Genomic DNA, 19,475 nt, shown 5'->3' on the forward strand with positions numbered 1-19,475 from the left:
TGGCCACAGGCGCAGGGCCTCACCCAGGCCAGGTCTGGTTGGGCTCAAACAGGATAAGCAGGGTGGGCTCGTAGTAGCCGTGCAGGAACTGCAGGTCGACAATGTTGAGAAGCTTCTCGTCCAGGGCCCTCACGTCAATGATGTAGCTGGGCAGGAAGCTGGACCTCTGCCTGGGGGCAAAGGGCTTCAGCGGGGCGGGTCACGGGGCAGGGAACCCCGGCTCGGCAGCACCCACCCTCCCCTGCCCGGGCACTCACCCCTCACCCACGAGCCCCTCGTGCTCCTCGGCCAGGCTCTCCCTGCGGAAGGGCAGGACCACCAGCCGCGTGCCGTAGATGAGCATGGCCGCGCAGCGCCCGTCGGGGTCCACGCGCACCCGCGGCGTGTGCACGTTCTGCACGAAGCCGTCCTGCGGGGGAGGGGCATCAGGCAGGCCCTGCAGGGGACCCCGCGGGAGCCAGGGGGTGGGGCAGGGGGCGGGGCTAGGCCTACCCGCAGCTCAGGCTCCTCAAAGTAGTGCAGAGACAGGGTCTTGAGATCGTGGGTGCCCGGGTCGTATTCCACCACCGACAGCTGGGGGCGGCAGGTCAGAACTGGGCCCGCCCCCCGCAGCCCCACGGCGCCCGCCCCCGCCCGCCCCCGCCCGCCCCCCGCTTCCCACTCCCCACCCCCACCTTGGCGTCCTTGAAGCTCAGGAGCAGGGCATCCCTCTTGGCGCCTGCCAGCTGCACGCTGGCCATGGACATGACGTTGCCGAAGAAAGAGAAGGAAGCCACCAGCTCCAGCTTTTCCCGGTGCTCCCGGTGGGCCTTCCCCTCTGCGGAGAGCCGGTGGGTAGGGATCTGGGCCCCGTGGCCCGGCTGCCAACCCCCAGGTGCGTGGCCAGGCAGCCACCCTGCGCTCACTCACCTGCGCTCCTGTCATTCTTGGTCGGCACCTGTAGGAGGGAGAAGGAGGGAGGGCGGTGAGGGGCCCACCTCCTGGATGGGCAGGAGAAGAGCACCCAAGGCCGGCCCTGCAGCCGGGAGCCCCATGGGGCTCGCCAGTGGGGAGCACGGGACCAGACACCGATGGGGACGGCCGTGCCCACAGACTCACACTGGCATCCGGGGCCCCCAGCCCTCCCCAGGGCTCCTCCTCAGGAAGCTCCCCACCCGGCTTCCCCGGCAGCCGTCCCGACACGGGACGCTCAGGGTCAAAGGAGGGACAGCACTCTCTGTTCAGCCCCGGCCCGCTCCAGACTCACCCCGTGCCCAGCCGTGGCTGACACATGATTGCTACGAAGAAGGAGCCCCGGCTCCGCTGACATGCCGGGTGCACCCCCGGACCCCAGCACGGGGCCATGGCCCTCACCCCATCTGTGTCCTACCGACTGCCTTCCCCAGGGCAGGAGGGTGTCTCCAGGTGAGCCTGGTGACACGTGAAAGGACACTACACCACAACCAAATCGTCATCCCAGGCACGCAAAGTCAGTTTACCACAAGAGTGCACATCGCTACAATCTACCAAAGCCTCAAAACTAAGGAGAAAAATCAAGCAGCGTTTTCAGTGGCTATGAAAAGCATTTGATAAAATTTAGACCCATTCGTGATAGAAATTCTTACCGACCCAAGAATACAACTTACTCAAATTAAGGTCATCCACAGTAAACCCACAACAAGTGTCGCATGTGAACTACAGTGTGCGAGCTGCCCTTCAGATGCGGACTAGGCCTGGACACCCTCTCCCCTCGCCAGACACAAGGTCAAGACACAGAGACCAACTGCAATTCTGTACAGACGCAAAACACAGAATAAAAATGTAAATCCACTTTAAGAGACACAGGGACATAATCAAATGGTCTAACACACCACTGGCAACACAGAAGGACGGAGGGAGGAAAAGGACAGAACCCATAACTGAAGAAATGACCAAAAATATTCCAATAAGAAGCATCGGCCTACAGATTCAAGGTCAGCCAGCAAGTCCCGAAGCAGGGTAAATACAAAGAAGCACATCGCAGTTGAAAGATAGGAAACCAAAGACAAAGACAAGTATCATAATAAAAGTGGTCAGAGGCAAAAAGAGACAACGCTTTCATAAAACCTGATATTCAGGGACTTCCCTGGTGGTCCAGTGGTTAAGACCCCACACTCCCAATGCAGGGCGCCCGGGTTTGATCCCTGGTCGGGGAACTAAGATCCCACACGCATGCCACAACTAAGAAGCCCATATGCCACAACGAAGATCCCACGTGCTGCTGCAAGTAAGACCCGGTGCAGCCAAAATAAATAAACAAATAAATAAATATTTTAAAAAACAAACTGATTTTCAACAGAAACTACAGAAGCCAGTGCTTTAAAGTGATGAAAGAAAAAAGTCAACCTAGAATTCCAAATCCAATGAAAATATCCCTCGAAAGGGAAGTTGAAATAAAAACATTTGCAGACAAACAAAAGTGGAACAAGTTCACTGACAGCAGAAACACTCTTCAAGAATTACTAACGGAAGGTCTTCTCGCTGAAGACCCCAGAGGATTAAAAAAAGACTACAACCTACTGCATAGAATAAGAATCCATGAGCCTGTGGTGTTATAAAGAACGGAATGAACACGGGGAGAAAGGAAAGCCCACCAAGAAGGCAGCAGCGAGGGCGGGGTCGGGAAAAGCACCACAGTCCTGTCACCATCACCACGGACGCTGACAAACACAATCACTGCTGCTGAAACCGGAAGAGGAAGGTCTGAGCAGGAAGACGGCATTTACCGTCTCAAAGTCCCAACATCCCAGTGGGAAAGCTGGCGGCTGCTCACCCCACCACGCCCCCTACACCAGCACCCAGTGACTGCAGCAGGAGCATCACAGGACGCGCTGGCAGGTGTGACCAGGCCTGAATGACACCAGCGCCAGGATCCTGGTTCAGACCGCCGGCCTGGGGTTCTGCAGAGACTTTGGTACTGTCTGAACGCACGCGACATGCTGACCTCTAGGAGCCAAGGGGTCCCTGCCTGCAACTTATCCTCCAGGTCCAGGAAAAAAAGACAGAGATACGGCACAACGTTCACCTCTGGGACTCTGGGTGAGCGGACACAGGAAGTCTCTGTGCTTTTGCAACCTTGCTGGGTCTGAAGTTATGTAAAACCGAAGCGCTAACAACAACAATAACGTTCTGCAGAGCTTCTAACCTACGCAGGAGCAAAACCTGTGACAAGAGAACAAAGCGCGGGGGTCAAGAGGATAAAGGGTTACAAGGACTCTGTTGTTTGGGGAAGCTCAGTGGAGCCAGATTGTAATAAACCACAGAGACCTGTTGTGGCCTCAAAGGTAGCTAATTAGAAAATTATGCAGGCTTCCCCGGAGGCGCAGTGGCTGGGAGTCCACCTGCCAGCGCGGGGGACGCGGGGTCGAGCCCTGGGCCGGGAAGATCCCACATGCCGCGGAGCAACTAAGCCCGTGCGCCACAACTACTGAGCCTGCGCTCTAGAGCCCGCGAGCCACAACTACTGAGCCCGCGCGCCGCAGCAAGAGAAGCCCCCGCAATGAGAAGCCCGCGCACCGCAACGAAGGGTAGCCCCAGCTCGCCGCAACCAGAGAGAGCCCGCGCGCAGCAACGAAGACCCAACACAGCCAAAAATAAATAAATAAAATATAAATTAATTTTTTTAGAAATTCTTGAAAATAAATAAAATTATACATTCTTGATTTTTGGCTCTTCCATGTAAATCTGAGAATCAAGATTATGAAATCTAACATGAAATCTTATGGCAACTTTGAGAAAAAGGACATGATTTTTGGATTCATTTGGAGAGGGTATGACATCTTTACAATATCGAGACTTCCCATCCATGATACATTTTCTATTTACTTGAGACTGTCCTTCATTCCAAGAAAGAGCTATCCACTTTCTTTCCTCCCGAAGGTCACAGCTGCCCAGCCCTGCAAAGCAGCAACACCTGCCGCTCCGCCGGCTGCCCGGGGTCTGCTTCCCTCAGGACTGAGGGACCAGGCACATGCCCCCCCCACCCCCTGCCCCCCACTCTCTCCTTCCCTGTCACCACGGCAGCCCCTGCACTTGCACTCGATTCCTCGGGGCACGCTGAAGACGGCCTCCAGAGGGGGCTCACCACCCCTCTTGAATCCGGGCTGGGGGTGGTGCTCCGAGGGACGGTCAGTGACAAAAGGGACGCCGTGCCCCCAGGGTCTGGCCCTGGCCACGACCGGCTGCTTCCCTCAACGTAAGAAGCTCAACTACCTCAAGGCCGCCTGCCACGAAAACCAAGCCAGCCACGTGGAGAGAAAGCGGAGAGACGCGCCCTTCAAGTCCCTCAGACAAGACCCAGAGCTCCCAGAGCAGAGCCAGGCGCCCCCGCGGTCCCTGCTGTGCCACCCTGTCTGAAGCTCCAGGGCGGGCTGTCCTGCAGCAGTGACTAGGCCGGCCCCCAACGCGCTCAGCCGCCCGAGGACTCCGCCCCAGCCCAACTCCACTCTCTGGCCTGAGTTGGCCGCGTTCCTGTGAAGGACCGGGGAGCAAGTATCCGACCAGGCTTTGTAGCCGCCTCTGCTCTGTCAAGGATCTTCTCTGGAATTGTTTACAGCCCTTCGGAGGTGTGCAGGCTCCCCTGGATCTTGGTGGGCTGAGAGTGGGCTGCGCCGGGGGCCCTGCACAGGCGGCTCCTTCCCTTCGGGGCAAAAGGCGCCGTCTCACCCCCCTTAAAAAATCCTGCGCTTCCTACCAGTTCCTGCTCCATTTCTTCTCTTCCCTTTGTGCAAACCTCTCCCAGGGAGCTGTCTCTGTCCACTGGTACTGACCCTCCCCCTGCGCTGGGCTCTTGGCCTTACTGGCCTGCACCCCTGCCTGCCACCAGACTTCCTCCTCGAGGCCACCAGGGGCTTCCAGGCCTCAGGACCCACCTGAGGCTCAGAAACATGGGACCCAGCATCAGGTCCCCAAACGCTGCCCTCCCTCGGCCGCCAGAACACTCTCTGGCTTGGCTGCCACCTCCCTGGCCACGCCGCTCCCGACTCATCCACGGCTTCTTCTCTTCTTCCTACCCCTTGATGCTGGGGCGCCCCAAGGGCCATCTTCGGGGTGATGGCAACCTGCTGCTACCGCGTCTGAACACCACCCACAGGCTGCAGACCCCGACCACAGCTCCAGCCCCCAACCCCTCCTGGACATCAACTCCGGCTGTGGAGTGAGCACCTCGAAGTGCCTGTGGTGGCCCCAGCGGTTCCCGGCGCTGGGAGGTCCACGTGGCCCTGACCACTTCTAGATCAGGTTACAAAAGACACGTGGCTTCCAACCCATTGGGCTGAGTCGTCCTGGGGGAGGCTGTGTGTGGTGAGCAGCCCTGTGGAGAGGCTACACCGTGAGGAACCGACGCCTCGAAAGAAAGCAAAAACCGCAACCCCAGTGGGGCCTTCAGAGGACGGCGACCCCAGCTGATGTCTCCCTGCAGCCCCAAGAGACCCTGTCGGGGCCGCTCCCGGCTTCCCGACCCGAGACCCCGTGAGGCAGTGCCTGCTGTTTCACGCTGCTGAGCTTTGGGGCACCTTGTGATGCAGCAACAAGTAACTCCTACGATGTCCAAAATGAGCTCCTGACCCCAGGCCCCATGCCCTCCCTGCAGGCTTCTCCCTTCTCAGGTGCCGGCAATTCGGACCTGCAGGCGCCCTGCAGGCACTCAGACCGAAATTCCGACCCAGGCGAAGCCTCGGCATCGCCCTGGGCTCCTCTCGCCTGCCCACCCCACACCCCACAGCCGTCCGTCCTGACCCTAGCGCTTCCTACCACCTCTAGCACCCGCGGCTCCTCCGCACAGCGGCCAGAGACCCTGGGAGACACCGTCTGGTCAGCTCGCTCCTCTGCCCAAACCTTAACTCCCCACCTGCCTCGTCACCACTCAGTTCCCACAATGGCCCAGAAGGCCTTGGTGCCGATGCCCCACCCCCGGCCAGGCCCCCCCTCTGACCCTCTGCTCTCACCGGCTCACTCCTCCCTCCCTCTCCGCCGCTGGGCTGGTCCCGGAACACAGGCCCCTACTGCCCTGGGACCTTCGACTCTGCCTGGAAGCTCCTCTCCCCACACCATCCTCCTCGCCCACTCAAATCTCACCTGCCCAAGGAGGAGAGCTTTAGACCACGCCTGGCTCCATCCCATCCTGTTGGTGGGGCAGGCACTTTCGCCTCCAGCATGAGACGTGCTGGCAGCGTGTGGTCCGCCCCCCCCCCAACCAGAACCAGAGCGCCACCACGGCGGCGGTGCTCTGAGGCAGCGCTCACTAACCCCTCCCAAGATGCTGTGAACCCATTTGTAAGACACCTAACAATGTAAAAACTCCCAGTCTGTCTCTGAAAGTTGACTGAAAACCAGTCTCAGATTTAGTAACAGCAAAGATCCTCCTGTTCAGCGTGGAACCATGTATATTTATTTGCAAAATTTCTTTTTCAGTTTTGACTGAAATTTTGACAAAAGCCAAATACCTCAAAACTGCTGTATCGCAAAAGCTTAAACTAAGACTTTTTAATGACACGTATTCAGTCGCAAAGCTCTCACATCCTTCTATATTTTGCTTGCTTTGTCACGTGTGAATTAGTATAACAGTACACACGTTTAACACAAAACAAACACCCATGTCCTGAGGTAGGTGCCCAGGAAGGCGGCGTCCTCCTGGCTGCCCTCTGGCCCTGTCCACCTGCTGCCCGCGGATGACAGCCCCTCCCACCCCACCTCCACTCTACACCCCAGTCCAACCCCTCACCCCCTCCCCACTCTCAATTACTTCTGGCCCGCGCACAGGCCTTCCTTCTGCTTGAAACCTACCCCCTCCCCATCCTTGCGCCTGGCTCTTACTCCCGGCTCCTACTCCCCCTTCAAGAACAGATGAGAAGCCGCCTCTTGCAAGAAGTCCCCCCGGACCAAACCTCACACCTCCGGCAACCAAAGCACCCCTGTATCTCCTCTACTGATGGGTTCATCACACTTTACAGACTTCCGACCCACACCTACAACCAGCCTTGTTCTCTTTGCCAGGAAAGTTCTTCCCCCAACAAACTCCTACTGTGCCTAAAAGAGGCTCCTCTGATCACATTCTCTCCTCCATTTCCTCAGCTGCCCCTTCTGCAAGCTGCAGTGTGTCTACAGGTATTGTTCGCACGTGTGCATTTGGTCAGCGGGTGTCCTCCTGCCCCAAGTTTTTGCAGGTTTTGTTCACTACTGCATCGCTACCACCTAGCACACAGCAGGTGTTCATGTAATTTGCTAAAAAACCGAGAGAGCAAATGAGACGCGTAGGGCAGGCCTCTGAGCCCGCCAGGCGTGGGAAGAGGTCGAGGAACGTGGCAGCGAAGAGAACAGGCTCTGGACAGAACCAACCACGGGGCCCGTCTGGCCTGCCTCTCTGTCTGTACCGGGCACCCCTCGCCGCGTGGCGCTGCGGCTGGAAAGGGCCTACCTACCTCGGCGTCGCGGTTAAGGCGGTACACGTAGAGCTGCGAGGTCCCGGCCACCACGAGGTTGCGCTCGCTGTTGTTAAAAAAGTTGCAATACATCGAGAACTCGAGGCCGGTGGGCGGATGAGCCTGTTTGTATACGGCGTACATGGCGCCGAGCCCGGGCTGCACAGGGCCGGAAAGCGACAGGATAAGCCGGGCCGCCGGCGCACGACCCCAGAACCTCCCGCCCGCCGGCCACCCACCTAGCAGTTGGAGCCGGGTGGCGGGGGACCCGTACGTCAGCGAACACTGCCCGGCAGGGCCCGGAAGCCGCGCTCCGAGGTTCCGTGTTTCTGCGCTTGCGCAGCGCCGCCAAGGCGCAGCTGCCGCGGGGGCGACAGCGGCCCCTGGTGGTCTGGGGCGGCCTTGAGGCTCCGCCTCCGGAGCCCTGAAAACCGAGCTCTCTCGAGATCCAGGGTCCCACTGCGGGCGAACTCAGGAGCGGGTTGGAAGCCGGACGGGGGCTCAGGGCCGCTGGCCAGGGCCCTGCCCGCCCCAGGACCTGAGAATGGGGTCACCGCTGAGGGTCTCGCCCGCAGGAAGAGGCGAGGTCTTAGACGCCCTGCCGGGTGCCGAAGCCCATCTCAGCCAGGCGAGCCTCGCAGTGTGGAGGCCAGGAGGGCAGAGACCCCCGGGCATGAACACTCGCCAAATTACGCCCTGGCAGGTGCCGTTAGTGTGGCGGACGCCCGCCAGTCCAGCGAGAGCTTCCTGGAGATGCCGTGTCCCGTCCTTGCTCAGTATTTCCCCGCAGAGCGACCCCCCCCACCACCAGCAAAACACGCGTACTCACGACGCATGGCCCTGACTGGCGCTGGCGGTCGCGTAGCTACCGGTGGTCCCGCCAGCCCCTCTACGAGCCCCTCCCCGCCGAACGGCGCTTTTCGCGCCTCTTGCCCACTGCTCCCTCCCGAGGCCTGGCACAGTTGCCCACTTCAAGGGCCCTGGAGCCAGGACCATGCACAGCTAAGCAGTCCTCTCCTCACTTGGCAGGGACTCGCCCTAGGTAGCCGCGAACAGGTCTGGAATTTAGAAACAGAATTTTTTTTTTTTTTTTTTGGCCGCCCCGCGCGGCTTGCGGGATCTTAGTCCCCCGACCAGGGATCAACCCGTGCCCCCTGCAGTGGAGCGCGGAGTCCTAACCCCTGGACCGCCAGGGAAGTCCCAAGAAACGGAATCTTAGGAAATAAAACAAAGTATAGTCACACCCGAGAAAATGGCATAGAAATATGTGTTCATGCTGCATCCAGATCTGCTCACTTGCATATTTCAGCAACAAGGCTTCAAATCTGGACCCTTGAGCGGTGGACAAAGGGGTCACTTGGATGCCTGGGCAGGTGTGTGACCCCTAAGTCACAGCAAACCCCTTTAAAAGTCATCACAAAACTGAACCCTGAAAAGAGGGGTAGGCTGGGGCAGAGCTTACCCTGAGCAGGAGAGAACACCCGCAGCCCATTTCTCTAGGAGCCCCGCGCCCTTTTCTAGAATTCCTGCGACGTGTAATTGTGTCAGCCGAGACTTTGTGGGGAGCCTGCCTCCCAGACTTGCTATTTTATGTAATGTACTTATATATATTTGTAGATGTGATAGAAGTCTTGGGGGAGTGGGGGCCAACTGCTACTCTCCCCACTCAAGCCCCATCTTGCTGTAGCAAAATAAGCCCCCTCTTCCCCTTTTCCCTTCAGGCCTTCTATTAATACATAGCCCCCTGGCAGGCTGGTCTAAGGCAGTTTGGGTATTGGGATCAGGTACCAATGAAGAATCACGACTTACCTTGCTCCCTTGTAAACCATTATTTGAGTTTTCGTCCTAGTGTAATTAGTTTATCCCTCGATTTTTGAGAAACTGGTCCTTTTGTCATTTGTCATGTTTCCCTCCCTCCAAATCTTGATCTGGGAATAGCAGAGATATAGACCCCGCCCCACCCCCACCCCCACCCCTGCCCAACATAAAAGTGGTACTCACTTGTCTCCATACAGAGCAGGGGTTTCTGCTTCTGTTCTGGCCTTGACCCCAGAGACTTGCCTTCCTCTGGCTGACTTTTTTTTTTTTTTTTTTGCGGTACGCGGGCCTCTCACTGCCGTGCCTCTCCCGCTGCGGAGCACAGGCTCCGGACTCGCAGGCTCAGTGGCCATGGCTCACGGGCCCAGCCGCTCCGCTGCACGTGGAATCCTCCCGGACCAGGGCACGAACCCGTGTCCCCTGCATCGGCAGGCGGACTCTCAACCATTGCGCCACCAGGGGAGCCCAATGGCTGACCATTTTAAAAATAATCTGAATTTACACTCAGAGATATTCAGCCTGTCAGCTCCCCTTTTAAAAAATCAAAGATATGCCTTCATCTCAGTGAGAGCATGTCTCCAAGCAAAGGCTCCTCTATTCCGGTCATCCTGAACCAGGTAGGTGACTGTTTCAGAGGTTTTCTCTTTTGCCCAAACTCCACCTAATAAAGTTCTGATAGCATGGAAAAAAAAAAAAAAAAAAGATAACAAAAACTGTAGCCAGAGCCACCCTGAGGATGCACTAGAGGAGGGAGCAGGGGCAGAGCTGGGGCTGTGGCCAGAACACTAACTCTCCTCATCCAAGTCAGATGGGCACAGTCATGGCACCCACAGCGCAGGGCATCTGTGATGGGTAAACAGGTCAGTGGCCACAGAGCCCTCAGCCTCGAGCCAGGCATGTGGCAAGTGCCCTGACAAAGGAATGAGAGTTCGTCTGTGGGAGAGAGGTGCTCGGTGCACAGAGGCAGAGATACTGAAGGAGCACAGCCCTGGGAGAGCGGCAGCTCCATTCCCGTCAGACAGGAGGAGGAGGGGCCAGAGGGACTGGGAGGCAGCGGGGCTGCCAGCAGGAAGCAGACGTGGGCCTGCCTGGTGGACGTACTTCTTCAGTGGGAAATTTAAGGAGGCTGTCAGTGGAGTGGTGGTCAAAGTTGCTCGAGAGGGACAGGGATGGCCTGGAGGATGGTCCAGGGCTGGGGCCTGGGAGGGGTGATGGGGCTGCCAGTACAAGAGGCCAGTAGAAGCTCACATAACAGATTCTTCCCTAGAGACTTCAGAGGAGCACAGCCTGCTGACCCCTTGATTTCACACTTCTGCCTCCAGAACTCTGAAAAAATAAATTTCTGACGTCCTAAGGCACCCAGTGCGTGGTGGGCTGTGCTACAGCGCTAGTAAACCACCACACGGGGACTCTGAGGACGGACACTTCTGCTGAGGGCAGTGGAGCAGAGTTGTAGAGGCCGGGCCTCACTGAGGGTTGCCAGACACCCTGGTCTGATGATCTCCAGGCCCCTTTTCCATGAGAGAGGAACAAGCCCTCATCTGCGTAAGTGCTGCTGCTTGTTTTGCTTTTTCCGCTACAAGCAAACAAATTTGATTCCTGATTGGACCCCAGGTCCTACCTGCGGCCTACAGACCCTGGCCCGTTTCTCTGGCTTTGCTTCCCACGCATTACAGATGAGGGGACTGAGGCTGGCTACTCGGAGGCCCCTGAGCTCAGCTATCCTGGCTCCTCATCAGGCACCAGGCACTGCTGTGGGGAGAGATACTGCCCCACCTGTCGACCTTTCTTGGTGGGAGACCCTTCCCTCCCAGCGAGATGAGCAGGCTGGGCTCCAAGCACAAAAGCGTCTTTATTGAAGATCGGTACCAGGGCTCCCCGGGTGGCTGCGGTTTCTAAGGCGCTGAGATAGTGCAGGGCCAGGAGTCAGAGTCAAGGGCCGAGACTGGGGCAGAGGCTATCAGAGGGTGATATTATCCTCATACAGCGACAACAGCAGCAGGACGGTCCAGCCGCCCAGCAGGCCCACGTTGTGCAGCAGGAAGAGGAGCCAGGGCCGCCGGTCCCGCACGTTCAGCATGGCCGGGAGCTGAGGAGGAGGTGGGCCCTGGGTCAGAAGTCAGCTCAGAGCTCCTGCTCAGCTCCGGCCCACCGCAGTCCCCTCCCGCCCTCCGCGCTGACCATGTCGCAGAGCGCCACGTAGAGGAAGAGGCCAGTGGCTACCGCCAAGATCCAGGTCTCGCCGTCTTCGCTGACGCCTACCGCGAGGGCCACGTAGAGGCCGATGAAGGCCGTGAGCCCCGAAGCCAAGTTCAGCAGCAGCGCCCAGCGCACCGACAGCCCCGCGTGCAGCAGGGCCGCGAAGTCCCCTGGGTCGGGCGGGGCGGGGTCAGGCTGAGAGCCACGCCCACCAGACGGGCACGCCCACCCCCGACAGACCTCGCGCCGCTCCGATAGTCCTTCCCAACTGTCCCGCCAACCAACCAACCGTACCCCAGGCAGGCCCCGCCCCTCTGGAACCCCTCGCGGCTCACCCAACTCGTGCGGCACCTCGTGGCAGAACACTGCCAGCGAGGTGGCCAGCCCCGTCTTCCAGGAGGACGAGAAGGCGGCGCCCACGGCCAGACCGTCGGCGAAGTTGTGCACGGCGTCTCCCAGCGTGATCACGTAGGGCAGCCGTCTCAGCTCTGCGGGCGCGGCCGGCGTGGGTGGGCATCTGCCTCTCACCTCCTCGCCCCCGCCCCCCCGCGCCTGTGCTGCGCGCCGAACCCCTGGCACCCAGTGCTTCCGGGGCCTCCCTCAGGGCTCACCTGGGCTCAGTCTCCGGGGCTCCGGGCTCAGCAGTTCGGGGCTCTCCTCCGCCACCTGTAGGGAGGGGGTATGCGGTCCGCGTACATGAGCCTCTGGGCGGGGAGGTGAGGAGGGGCTCGCGGAGCTAGGTCCTCAGCTCAGGCCAGGGGCAGAAGCCTTGGCGTGGGGGCTGGGAGTGCAGACAGGACTCCGCGTGGGGTAGGGACGGTCTGGCCAGAGCCAGCTCACCAGGTCTGCGCGCGAGCCCTCGTGGGGCTGCTTGGGAGGCCGGAGATCGCTCTGCGCTAGCTGCAGGGACACGCCATGACTGTGGCCGCCGTGACTGTGGCCGTGGCTGCAGGGCCCGTCCTTTCGGTCCTGCGGGGACAGCGGCTCAGGGTCCTCCACGCCTACCCCCCTCCTCCCCACACCGCGTCCAGCCTCCATGCACCTGACCTCCGGGTCCAGGGGCAGCAAGAGGTTGAAGAGGCTCTCGAACAGGAAGAAGGCATAGAGACCACCCAGCACAGCTAGGAGGCGCCAGGTGGGCTGCAGGCCAAGGCCTTCGCCATCATGCGAGTGCAGCCCCAGCACCTGGGGGGGCAGAGGGCACTGGACCAGTTGCCCCAGGGCCTCCTCCCCCCAGACAAGGGAGATAGGGGTTAGGGGTCAGGGAAGGGTCCCAGGAGGGTGCGCCTGGAAGGAAGTCTGGGTAGGGGAGTCCCTGGTCGGGGAGGGAGGGTCCTAGCAGGCTGGGGGCCAACCTCAGGCGTCAAGTGCAGAAGGGCGTCGCCTGTGAGCGCGCCTACAGCCATGCCCAGGAAGGTCTGGATGATGTAGTGGGTAGCAGTGCTGCATTTGGCACAGGTGACGAGCAAGAGCCCGAAAATGGAGCTGAGGCAGATGAGCAGCGTAGCCAGCGAGCCATATAGGTACCCTGGCGGGGGGGGTGGCACAGTGAGAGCCTCTCTCTCAGCCTCAGTCCCGCATCCCCGGCTTCCCAGGGAAGGGTGTCCAGGTGGGGCCCAGGAGTCAGCAGGACCCGCCAGGGCTGCTCATGTAGCCCTCCAGCCTCAGAGCCCCATCCTCCTCCCTTTCAGGCCCCCATATTCCCTGCTACACCTCTACGCCAATGGCTCTTTCTCCCGCCAGCCTGGCCCAGCTCTCCCCGCCCCTCCCAAACCCAGCGGCCACTTCCTCCTCCCTTTTCGGTCCCACCTCCATGCTGCCAGCCCCCCGGGCACAGCCAGGCACAGCTGGGGAGGTGGGCACTCACTCTCCACCTGACTGAGCTGGTCCTGGGTGGGCTGCTCTGGCTGGGGGCTGCAGGCCCCGCTCAGTTGCTGCTGGAGCAGGGCAGGGCTCAGCTGGGCCCAGGCCTCCGGCGTCACCCCAGCCTGCTCAGACAGCCCATACACAGCCATCACATCTCCAGCACTCAGGCACACCTGGGGGGTGACAGGCCTGGGGCTCAGGGACCTGAGCCGACTGGTGGGACCCCACCTCTCTCCAGGACTCGGGCGCATGTGCTGCTCACTGTGTCCCACATGCTGGAGCTGCTGTTGGGGGGGGCAGGGGGCACAGGGCCCTGGCGGTTGGCCCCCTCTCCCAGATGACCGTGGTCACTGTGGTCACCATGGGTCCCGGTCGCTCCGCCCACCCCCAGGCGCTGCATCAGGGCCTCCAGCTCTGGCAGGGAGGACAGGGTGACAAAGTTCGTGTGGGCTCCGGCCCTGCACTCCCCGGGGGCACCGAGGCTGGGGTTCAGGGCCCTCCCTGCCCGGTGGCCCAGCTCAGGCCTCACCAGCCAGTGTGATGTTGGGGTTTTCGCTGCTGTGCTGCCGGAACACGAAGTCCACGAAGTACTGAGGGGTCGGCAGGGCTCGGAAGCAGGACCCACTCATGACGTGGTCCAGCAGGGCAGCCAGCACTGGGCCGGGGCTGCCAGGAGACCCCACCCCCGCCACTTCCTCCATCAGCTGAGGCAGGTCTACACAGGCCTGGGGAGGAGCTGGACCTCAGCCTCACTGGCAACGTGGACTCCTTGGCCTCTAGGTCTGTCATTGCCCCTGGTGCCCCCTGGACTCCAGTGACCCTGGACCAGCCTCCGGGGAGCACCACTTCTTCCTGGTCACCTCAGACCTGGGCTGGGCCCCTCCCCTGCCTGGGGCCCCTCCCTGGTACCACAGGCCTCCCCCTTCCTGGCCCAGCGGGTCCAGACCCCCACCTTCCCCCCAGGGCTCCTCCCTGTAGCCCCAGGAGCTTTCTCAGACCCCGTCCAGGGTCAGGGCCCCTCCTGGGGCTCCTGCAGCCCTGCCCTGCTCAGTGGTGAGTGTCCGTTTGTGATTCCCCCAGCCCAGACTCCCCCAAGTGCCCAGAAAGGCGTTGAGGCCCAACCCCCTAAGGGGTCCCCCTCCCCCCAATCCCTCCTGGCTCCTCTTCACCCACCACCCCTGGCCACCCAGCCCGGGCCCCCACCTCCGCAGAAGTGGGCCGGCCAGCGGCCTGGGCCTGAATCTTCTGCAGCAGCCTGGTCAAGCCTGGGGTCAGGGCCTCAGGGCTCTCGAGCAGGGCCAGGAGCTGGTCGGCGCGGGAGGCCCAGCGGCCAGCCCGGACATCCGCACAGGTGCCCTCCGGGTTGCTGAGGTAGAGGGCGGCGGCGGCACTGAGGCGGGCGATGTGCCTGGGCTCCAGGGCCGGAGCGGAGTGGAGCCCTGGCTTCTCAGGCCTGCCCAGGGCCAGGACGTCTTCCACAGACAGGCACTGGGGGCAGAGACAGGTGGGCTGGGGCCAGGTATCTGTGGTCCAGGAGCCACCCCCTTCCCTGCGGGGGCCTCACACAGGGACCACCATCCTCTCTGTCCCTCTCACAGCGACACCCCTCCATCACCTGCTCACTCACGTGCTCTCCCCACCGTCCCCCCCAATGAGAGGACTGCGTGTGCGCACGCGTACACACACAAGCACACCGCGCACGCACGCACGCGCACGCACGCACACCGGGGTCCCGCCACCTCATGGTGGTTTCTTCCTGGAACCGCTGCCACTTTGTTGGCCTGGGGGCTGACGGGGTGGGGGTGGGGCAGCCCTGGGGTCCCGGAGCCGCCGTGGGTCCCTACACGCCACCGTCCCACCAACAGGGAGGAAAGGTGGGTCTGAATGCGGAGTGGGGTAAGGTGGGCTCGGGCCTGCAGGCAGGGCCCGGGCGCGAGGCCACTGCACTCGGCCCGCCTCCTGGAGTTTGCCCGAGCCCTTTGCCGCCGGCCCTCGGGGTGGAGCGGTGGGCTGGGGCCGGGGGGACCCGTCGGGTGGGGCCGTTACCTTTCCACACGGCCCGTCGGCACAGTGCACACGGACCGCTAGTGTATTTAACAGGCCGCCCAGCGCCATGCGGTCCAGAACACCCCGGCCGGAGGACAGCAGGGTCAGCAGACGGGCAGGTGGGGTCGCCGTCCCGGTCCCGGTCCCGGTCAACGCCAGCACAGCCAGCAAGACCAGCAGCTGCCCCGGCTTGGGCCCAGCCGGGCCAGCCAAGCTGCGGCCCCCGGGTGCTCTGAGTTCCAGGGAGGCCATGGTCGCCTGGGTGGCTGCAGGCCGCGTGGGCTGCCTGGTGCCAGACTCGGGCTGGGCTGGGACCCGCCCGCCCCGGCGAGGCTCTCCAGGCATTTCCTGCGGGGCCCTGTGATTGGCTGCTGGAGGTGTCGCAGGTTAACCATTCCAGGTCCACCCCGAGCGAGGTGCTGCTGCCCCCGGGGGGCTGGACTGGGCCACCCCCTCTATTCCCGCAAGCATCTTGTTACCTAATGCAAGTCTGTGTGCCCAACGCACAGTGAGTCCAAACAAACCGAAACGTCGGACTCTGGAGCAGAGAAGGGTTTACTGGGGCGCCGAGCAAGGAGAACGGGTGGCTCGTGTTTAAAACCCCTGAACTCCTCGATGGTGTCTGGGGAGTCTTTAATAGGCAAACTTTGGGGTGAGGGCAGCAGGACATGTGACTTTCTCCTGAGTGGTTGGTGGGGAGGTGGCGGCGGTGCTCTGGGGTCCCAGCTTGTAGTCGCTGTTCTCCACCTGGGTGGGGGCCTTAGTTCTGGCAGAAGAGCTCCATGAGGAGCCAGGACCTTGCCCCAAGGCTGTAGTTTCCTTTGTTTCTGCATCCCCTCCCTTCCCTGATTAGCAACGGTTTGAACCTGCCCTTTGGAACTCAGGGAAGGTCCTAGGGGGCTGAATGAAGCCCGTTTCCTACAAACAAGAAACGGGGGACAAGGGAAGGATTTGTACTCCGGAGGCCCCCCCAGGGTCCTGCTCAGTTTCAATCCCCCCCCCCCTTTCTTTTGTACTCCTCAGTCTTGAGGGGAACAGGTATCGGACAAGACAGGGAATAAGGTTTGCGTAGAGAGGCTACGCAGGAACTTGGCAGAGGAACTCGGTTTTAGGGGAACTCCGTTTCAGTGTGGGTGTTGCTTCCCAGGGCCCTCTCTCTGAGAGCTGCCTCCAAGCTAAGGGCGCCTGGCACAGAGGTTCCAAGACACCACCACAGGCCCGGTCCCCACATGCCACCTGAAAGCCCCCATACAGCCCCACCCCACTCCCCTCCCTGCTGCATCCCCGGCAGGCCCCCCCGCACCGCCCCCTGGCTCAGGCAGCTTAGACACCCCCAGAGCCTTCGAGGGCCTCCCTGGGTGTGGGGTCCTGAGCTGCAATGGAATTCTGTGTTGAAATTCTTGCGGGGGCTGGAATCCGAGGGAACTGAGATAAGGTGCTGGCTGAGTCAGACCCTCCAGGGAAAACTCCCCAGGAAATGGCCAAAGCCCCACACAAACAAGAGCAAAAAGGAGGCTGGGCCCTCTGCCCACCGCCCCCCCCTCCGGGCTCACCAGCCAGTGAGGAGCTCCCGGGCCCTGAGGCCAGCAGGAAGCGGGCACTAGGCTCAGGGAGGGTGGGAGAACTGTGGCTCCCAGCCCAGCCCCTCCCTGCTGGCTCCCGCTCCTCTCCGGCCTTTGAACTTCTAGGCCTTATCTCTGCCTAGTTGGCAGCCTGGGGAAAGGGGCAGACCCCAGGGAGCTAGCCAACACCCCAGTCTCAGGGCAGCCTTGCCTTCTAGAGGGAGTGTGTGGGTGGCCCCTTCCACACCTGGTTGGACGACTGCTGACCCTGACCCTGTCCCTAGGGGGCGTGGTTGGGGTGGGGGAGGAGAGGCTCCAGGGGAGCCGGGAGCTCCGGCCCCAGGACTCTGTCCCCATCATCCTGTGCCACCCAGGGCAGGGCCTCAGGCTGAGGATGGTGTCCCGGGGCCCGAGTTCAGGTGTGGTTCCTGCCCTCCTACCCACACACATGCTGGATGGCACTGCAGTGTGACCTCGGTGGATCCTACAGGGGTATCAGGCAAGGGGAGGGGATGGGAAGAGTCTGCCAGGGGTTCAGATGACTCCTGGACCCCTGAGTCAATGAGGAGGAAAGCTGGAAAGATTTGGGCTATCCCCCCCGACCCCAGTTGTTGGGCCCAAACTGGCCTTTTTCATACGCCACCTTGTCAGGGCCGGGGGCTGGTTGGAGCTGAACCTGGAACCAAGCTGCTGCCTCAGGTCATCCACTGCTCAAGGCCTGGTTAGCTTCAGGGAAAAGGTCTCAGCCCAGCCGTTCAGGTCCCCTGGTGGAGGCCTGGCACGCAGCTGGCATGACCTCGGGCCTCAGCGCTCCTCCGTGTGGGCCCACGTTTCCCTGCTTCACGTCCGCCCAACCACTTACCCATGGTCTCCCTTCCTAGCCCAGCGCAGCCACAGAGTGTGGCACCAACTCCCCTGCACACCTGCCTGCCCCCCCCCCCCGCCGGCGCTGGGCTTATCCCCAGGCCCCTCCTGCCTCAGTCCATCAACCAGCAAGCGCCAGACACCCACGTTCATCGCAGGATATTCACGGAAGCCGCAAGAGGGAAGCAGCCCAAGGGGCCCATCAGTGGGTGAACAGATAAACAAAGTATGGCCTAGATATACCACAGAATATTATTGAGACATGAAAAGGAAGGAAATCCTGTCTCATGCTAAAACCTGGATGAACCTTGAGGGCATTATGCTAAGCGAAATAAACCAGTCACAAAAGAACAAATTCTGTGTGATTCCATTCATACTTCGAGGTTTTGGGGGTTGTCAGAATCCAGGGGTAGAAGGTAGAATGGTTGGTGCCAGAGGCTGGCAGGAGAGGGAGCTGTTTAACGGGGACGGTTTTAGTTTAGGAAGACGAGAAGGGCCCTGGAGACGGATGGTGGCAATGAATGCACCACGTGGTTAATGCACCTAATGCTGCTGAACTTTGAAATGTTTCAGGTGGCCAACCTTATGTTTTATGTATTTCGTTGCAATAAAAAATTAAAAATAATAAAAAATTAAAATAGACCCAAACAGCCCTCCCTGGCCCTTTGCCCCCTCAGCTCCCTTGGTGGCCCCTCCCAGTCTCCACTGAAACCAAGCTTCACCCCAACCCACATTGTTGTCAAAGTCACTGAGAGCCCCACGGGCCAGACTCAGCAGGGCTCTTCCTCGGCCCCGTCTGCCCTGGAGCTCACTGTCCTCCACACCTGGGCCTCTGGTCTCCTCCCCAGGCCCCGGTCGCCCCTTCTTCAGCTCCTGTATTGATGCAGCGCCAGTCTTGCACCTCGGGTAGAATTCCTGGCACCCATGATGGCGTGCGTTCACGCCAGACACCAGCCTTCACCCTTCTCTCTGGAACTCCACCCTCTGGTGTCCAGCCACGCACTTGACAGTTCCCCTCGACCATCTGAGAGCCGAGTCCAGCGCAGCCTGTGCACACAGGCCCCTCCTCCCCAGGTGTCCACATTTCAATAGGAGCTCCTCCACCCCTCCAGGTGCCCAGGCTCAAGCCTGGGGGCAACCCCGGAGTTCTCATTCCACCGCATCCAGCACGGTCCACACCCAGCACCTGACCGTCTCTCCGCCTCACTTGCTGACTCTGCGCTCTTCCCTGCTAACACACAGGGAGACGAGGGCCTCTGCTCTGAGTCCCTCACTGGCATCTGGGGCTCCTGGGTACAACCCCAAGTCCTCACCCGCCTTCCAGCCCCGTTTCCCACCCGGCTCCCACACCCTTCCTCCTTCCCCAGGGAGCCCTGCTCACTTCTCCTGGACCTTTTGTTCAACGCTGAGAGCTGTTCCTGACCACCCCATATGCAATGGCACCTCCTCATTGGCAGCCTTGGACCTCCTACATCACCACTCGAAATACCACACACTTCACTTGGTTGCCTCTACAAGCCAGATACAAACAAGCACCACTAAGAGAAAGAAAATGCTACAATGAAACCCTGGCACGTCCCTTATCCCAACGCCACAGCTGCTAAAGCTGGAACCACCCCACCTTGGAACCCAGAGCCTTGGTCTCTGGTTTGCTGCTTGCTGTCTGCCCCAAAGGATGAGGACG

The 19,475-nt window shown here is 60.8% G+C and overlaps 2 protein-coding genes across 5 annotated transcripts in view; both read right to left on the minus strand.

Moving 5' to 3' along the window:
- The window catches only part of CPSF1 (cleavage and polyadenylation specific factor 1), a 14,858-nt gene extending 7,094 nt beyond the window's left edge, over positions 1–7,764 (minus strand). The window contains exons 1-7 of one of the 4 annotated variants that reach the window (XM_059043215.2): positions 7,676–7,764; positions 7,437–7,595; positions 910–937; positions 675–817; positions 493–573; positions 258–409; positions 24–170 (exon numbers count right to left, since the gene is read on the minus strand). In XM_059043215.2, coding sequence (XP_058899198.1) covers positions 24–170; positions 258–409; positions 493–573; positions 675–817; positions 910–937; positions 7,437–7,580 — 695 coding nt within the window. In that variant the 5' untranslated portion in view covers positions 7,581–7,595; positions 7,676–7,764. Of the gene's footprint in view, positions 1–23; positions 171–257; positions 410–492; positions 574–674; positions 818–909; positions 938–7,436 lie in introns of all 4 variants that reach the window. The other 3 variants (XM_067017662.1, XM_059043216.2, XM_067017661.1) reach the window with 3 other exon arrangements.
- Positions 7,765–11,087: 3,323 nt separating this feature from the next.
- On the minus strand, positions 11,088–15,760 carry SLC39A4 (solute carrier family 39 member 4). Its single transcript, XM_059043381.2, is given in 13 exon segments — positions 11,088–11,343; positions 11,436–11,623; positions 11,789–11,941; positions 12,065–12,119; positions 12,294–12,422; positions 12,501–12,638; positions 12,809–12,981; positions 13,321–13,492; positions 13,582–13,733; positions 13,849–14,044; positions 14,523–14,807; positions 15,366–15,670; positions 15,673–15,760. Coding segments are annotated over 13 exon segments (2,163 nt in total). The 3' UTR covers positions 11,088–11,214.
- Positions 15,761–19,475: the final 3,715 nt, after the last annotated feature.

This window comes from Kogia breviceps, chromosome 17 (genome assembly GCF_026419965.1).
Source record: "Kogia breviceps isolate mKogBre1 chromosome 17, mKogBre1 haplotype 1, whole genome shotgun sequence".
Lineage (NCBI taxonomy): Eukaryota > Metazoa > Chordata > Mammalia > Artiodactyla > Physeteridae > Kogia > Kogia breviceps.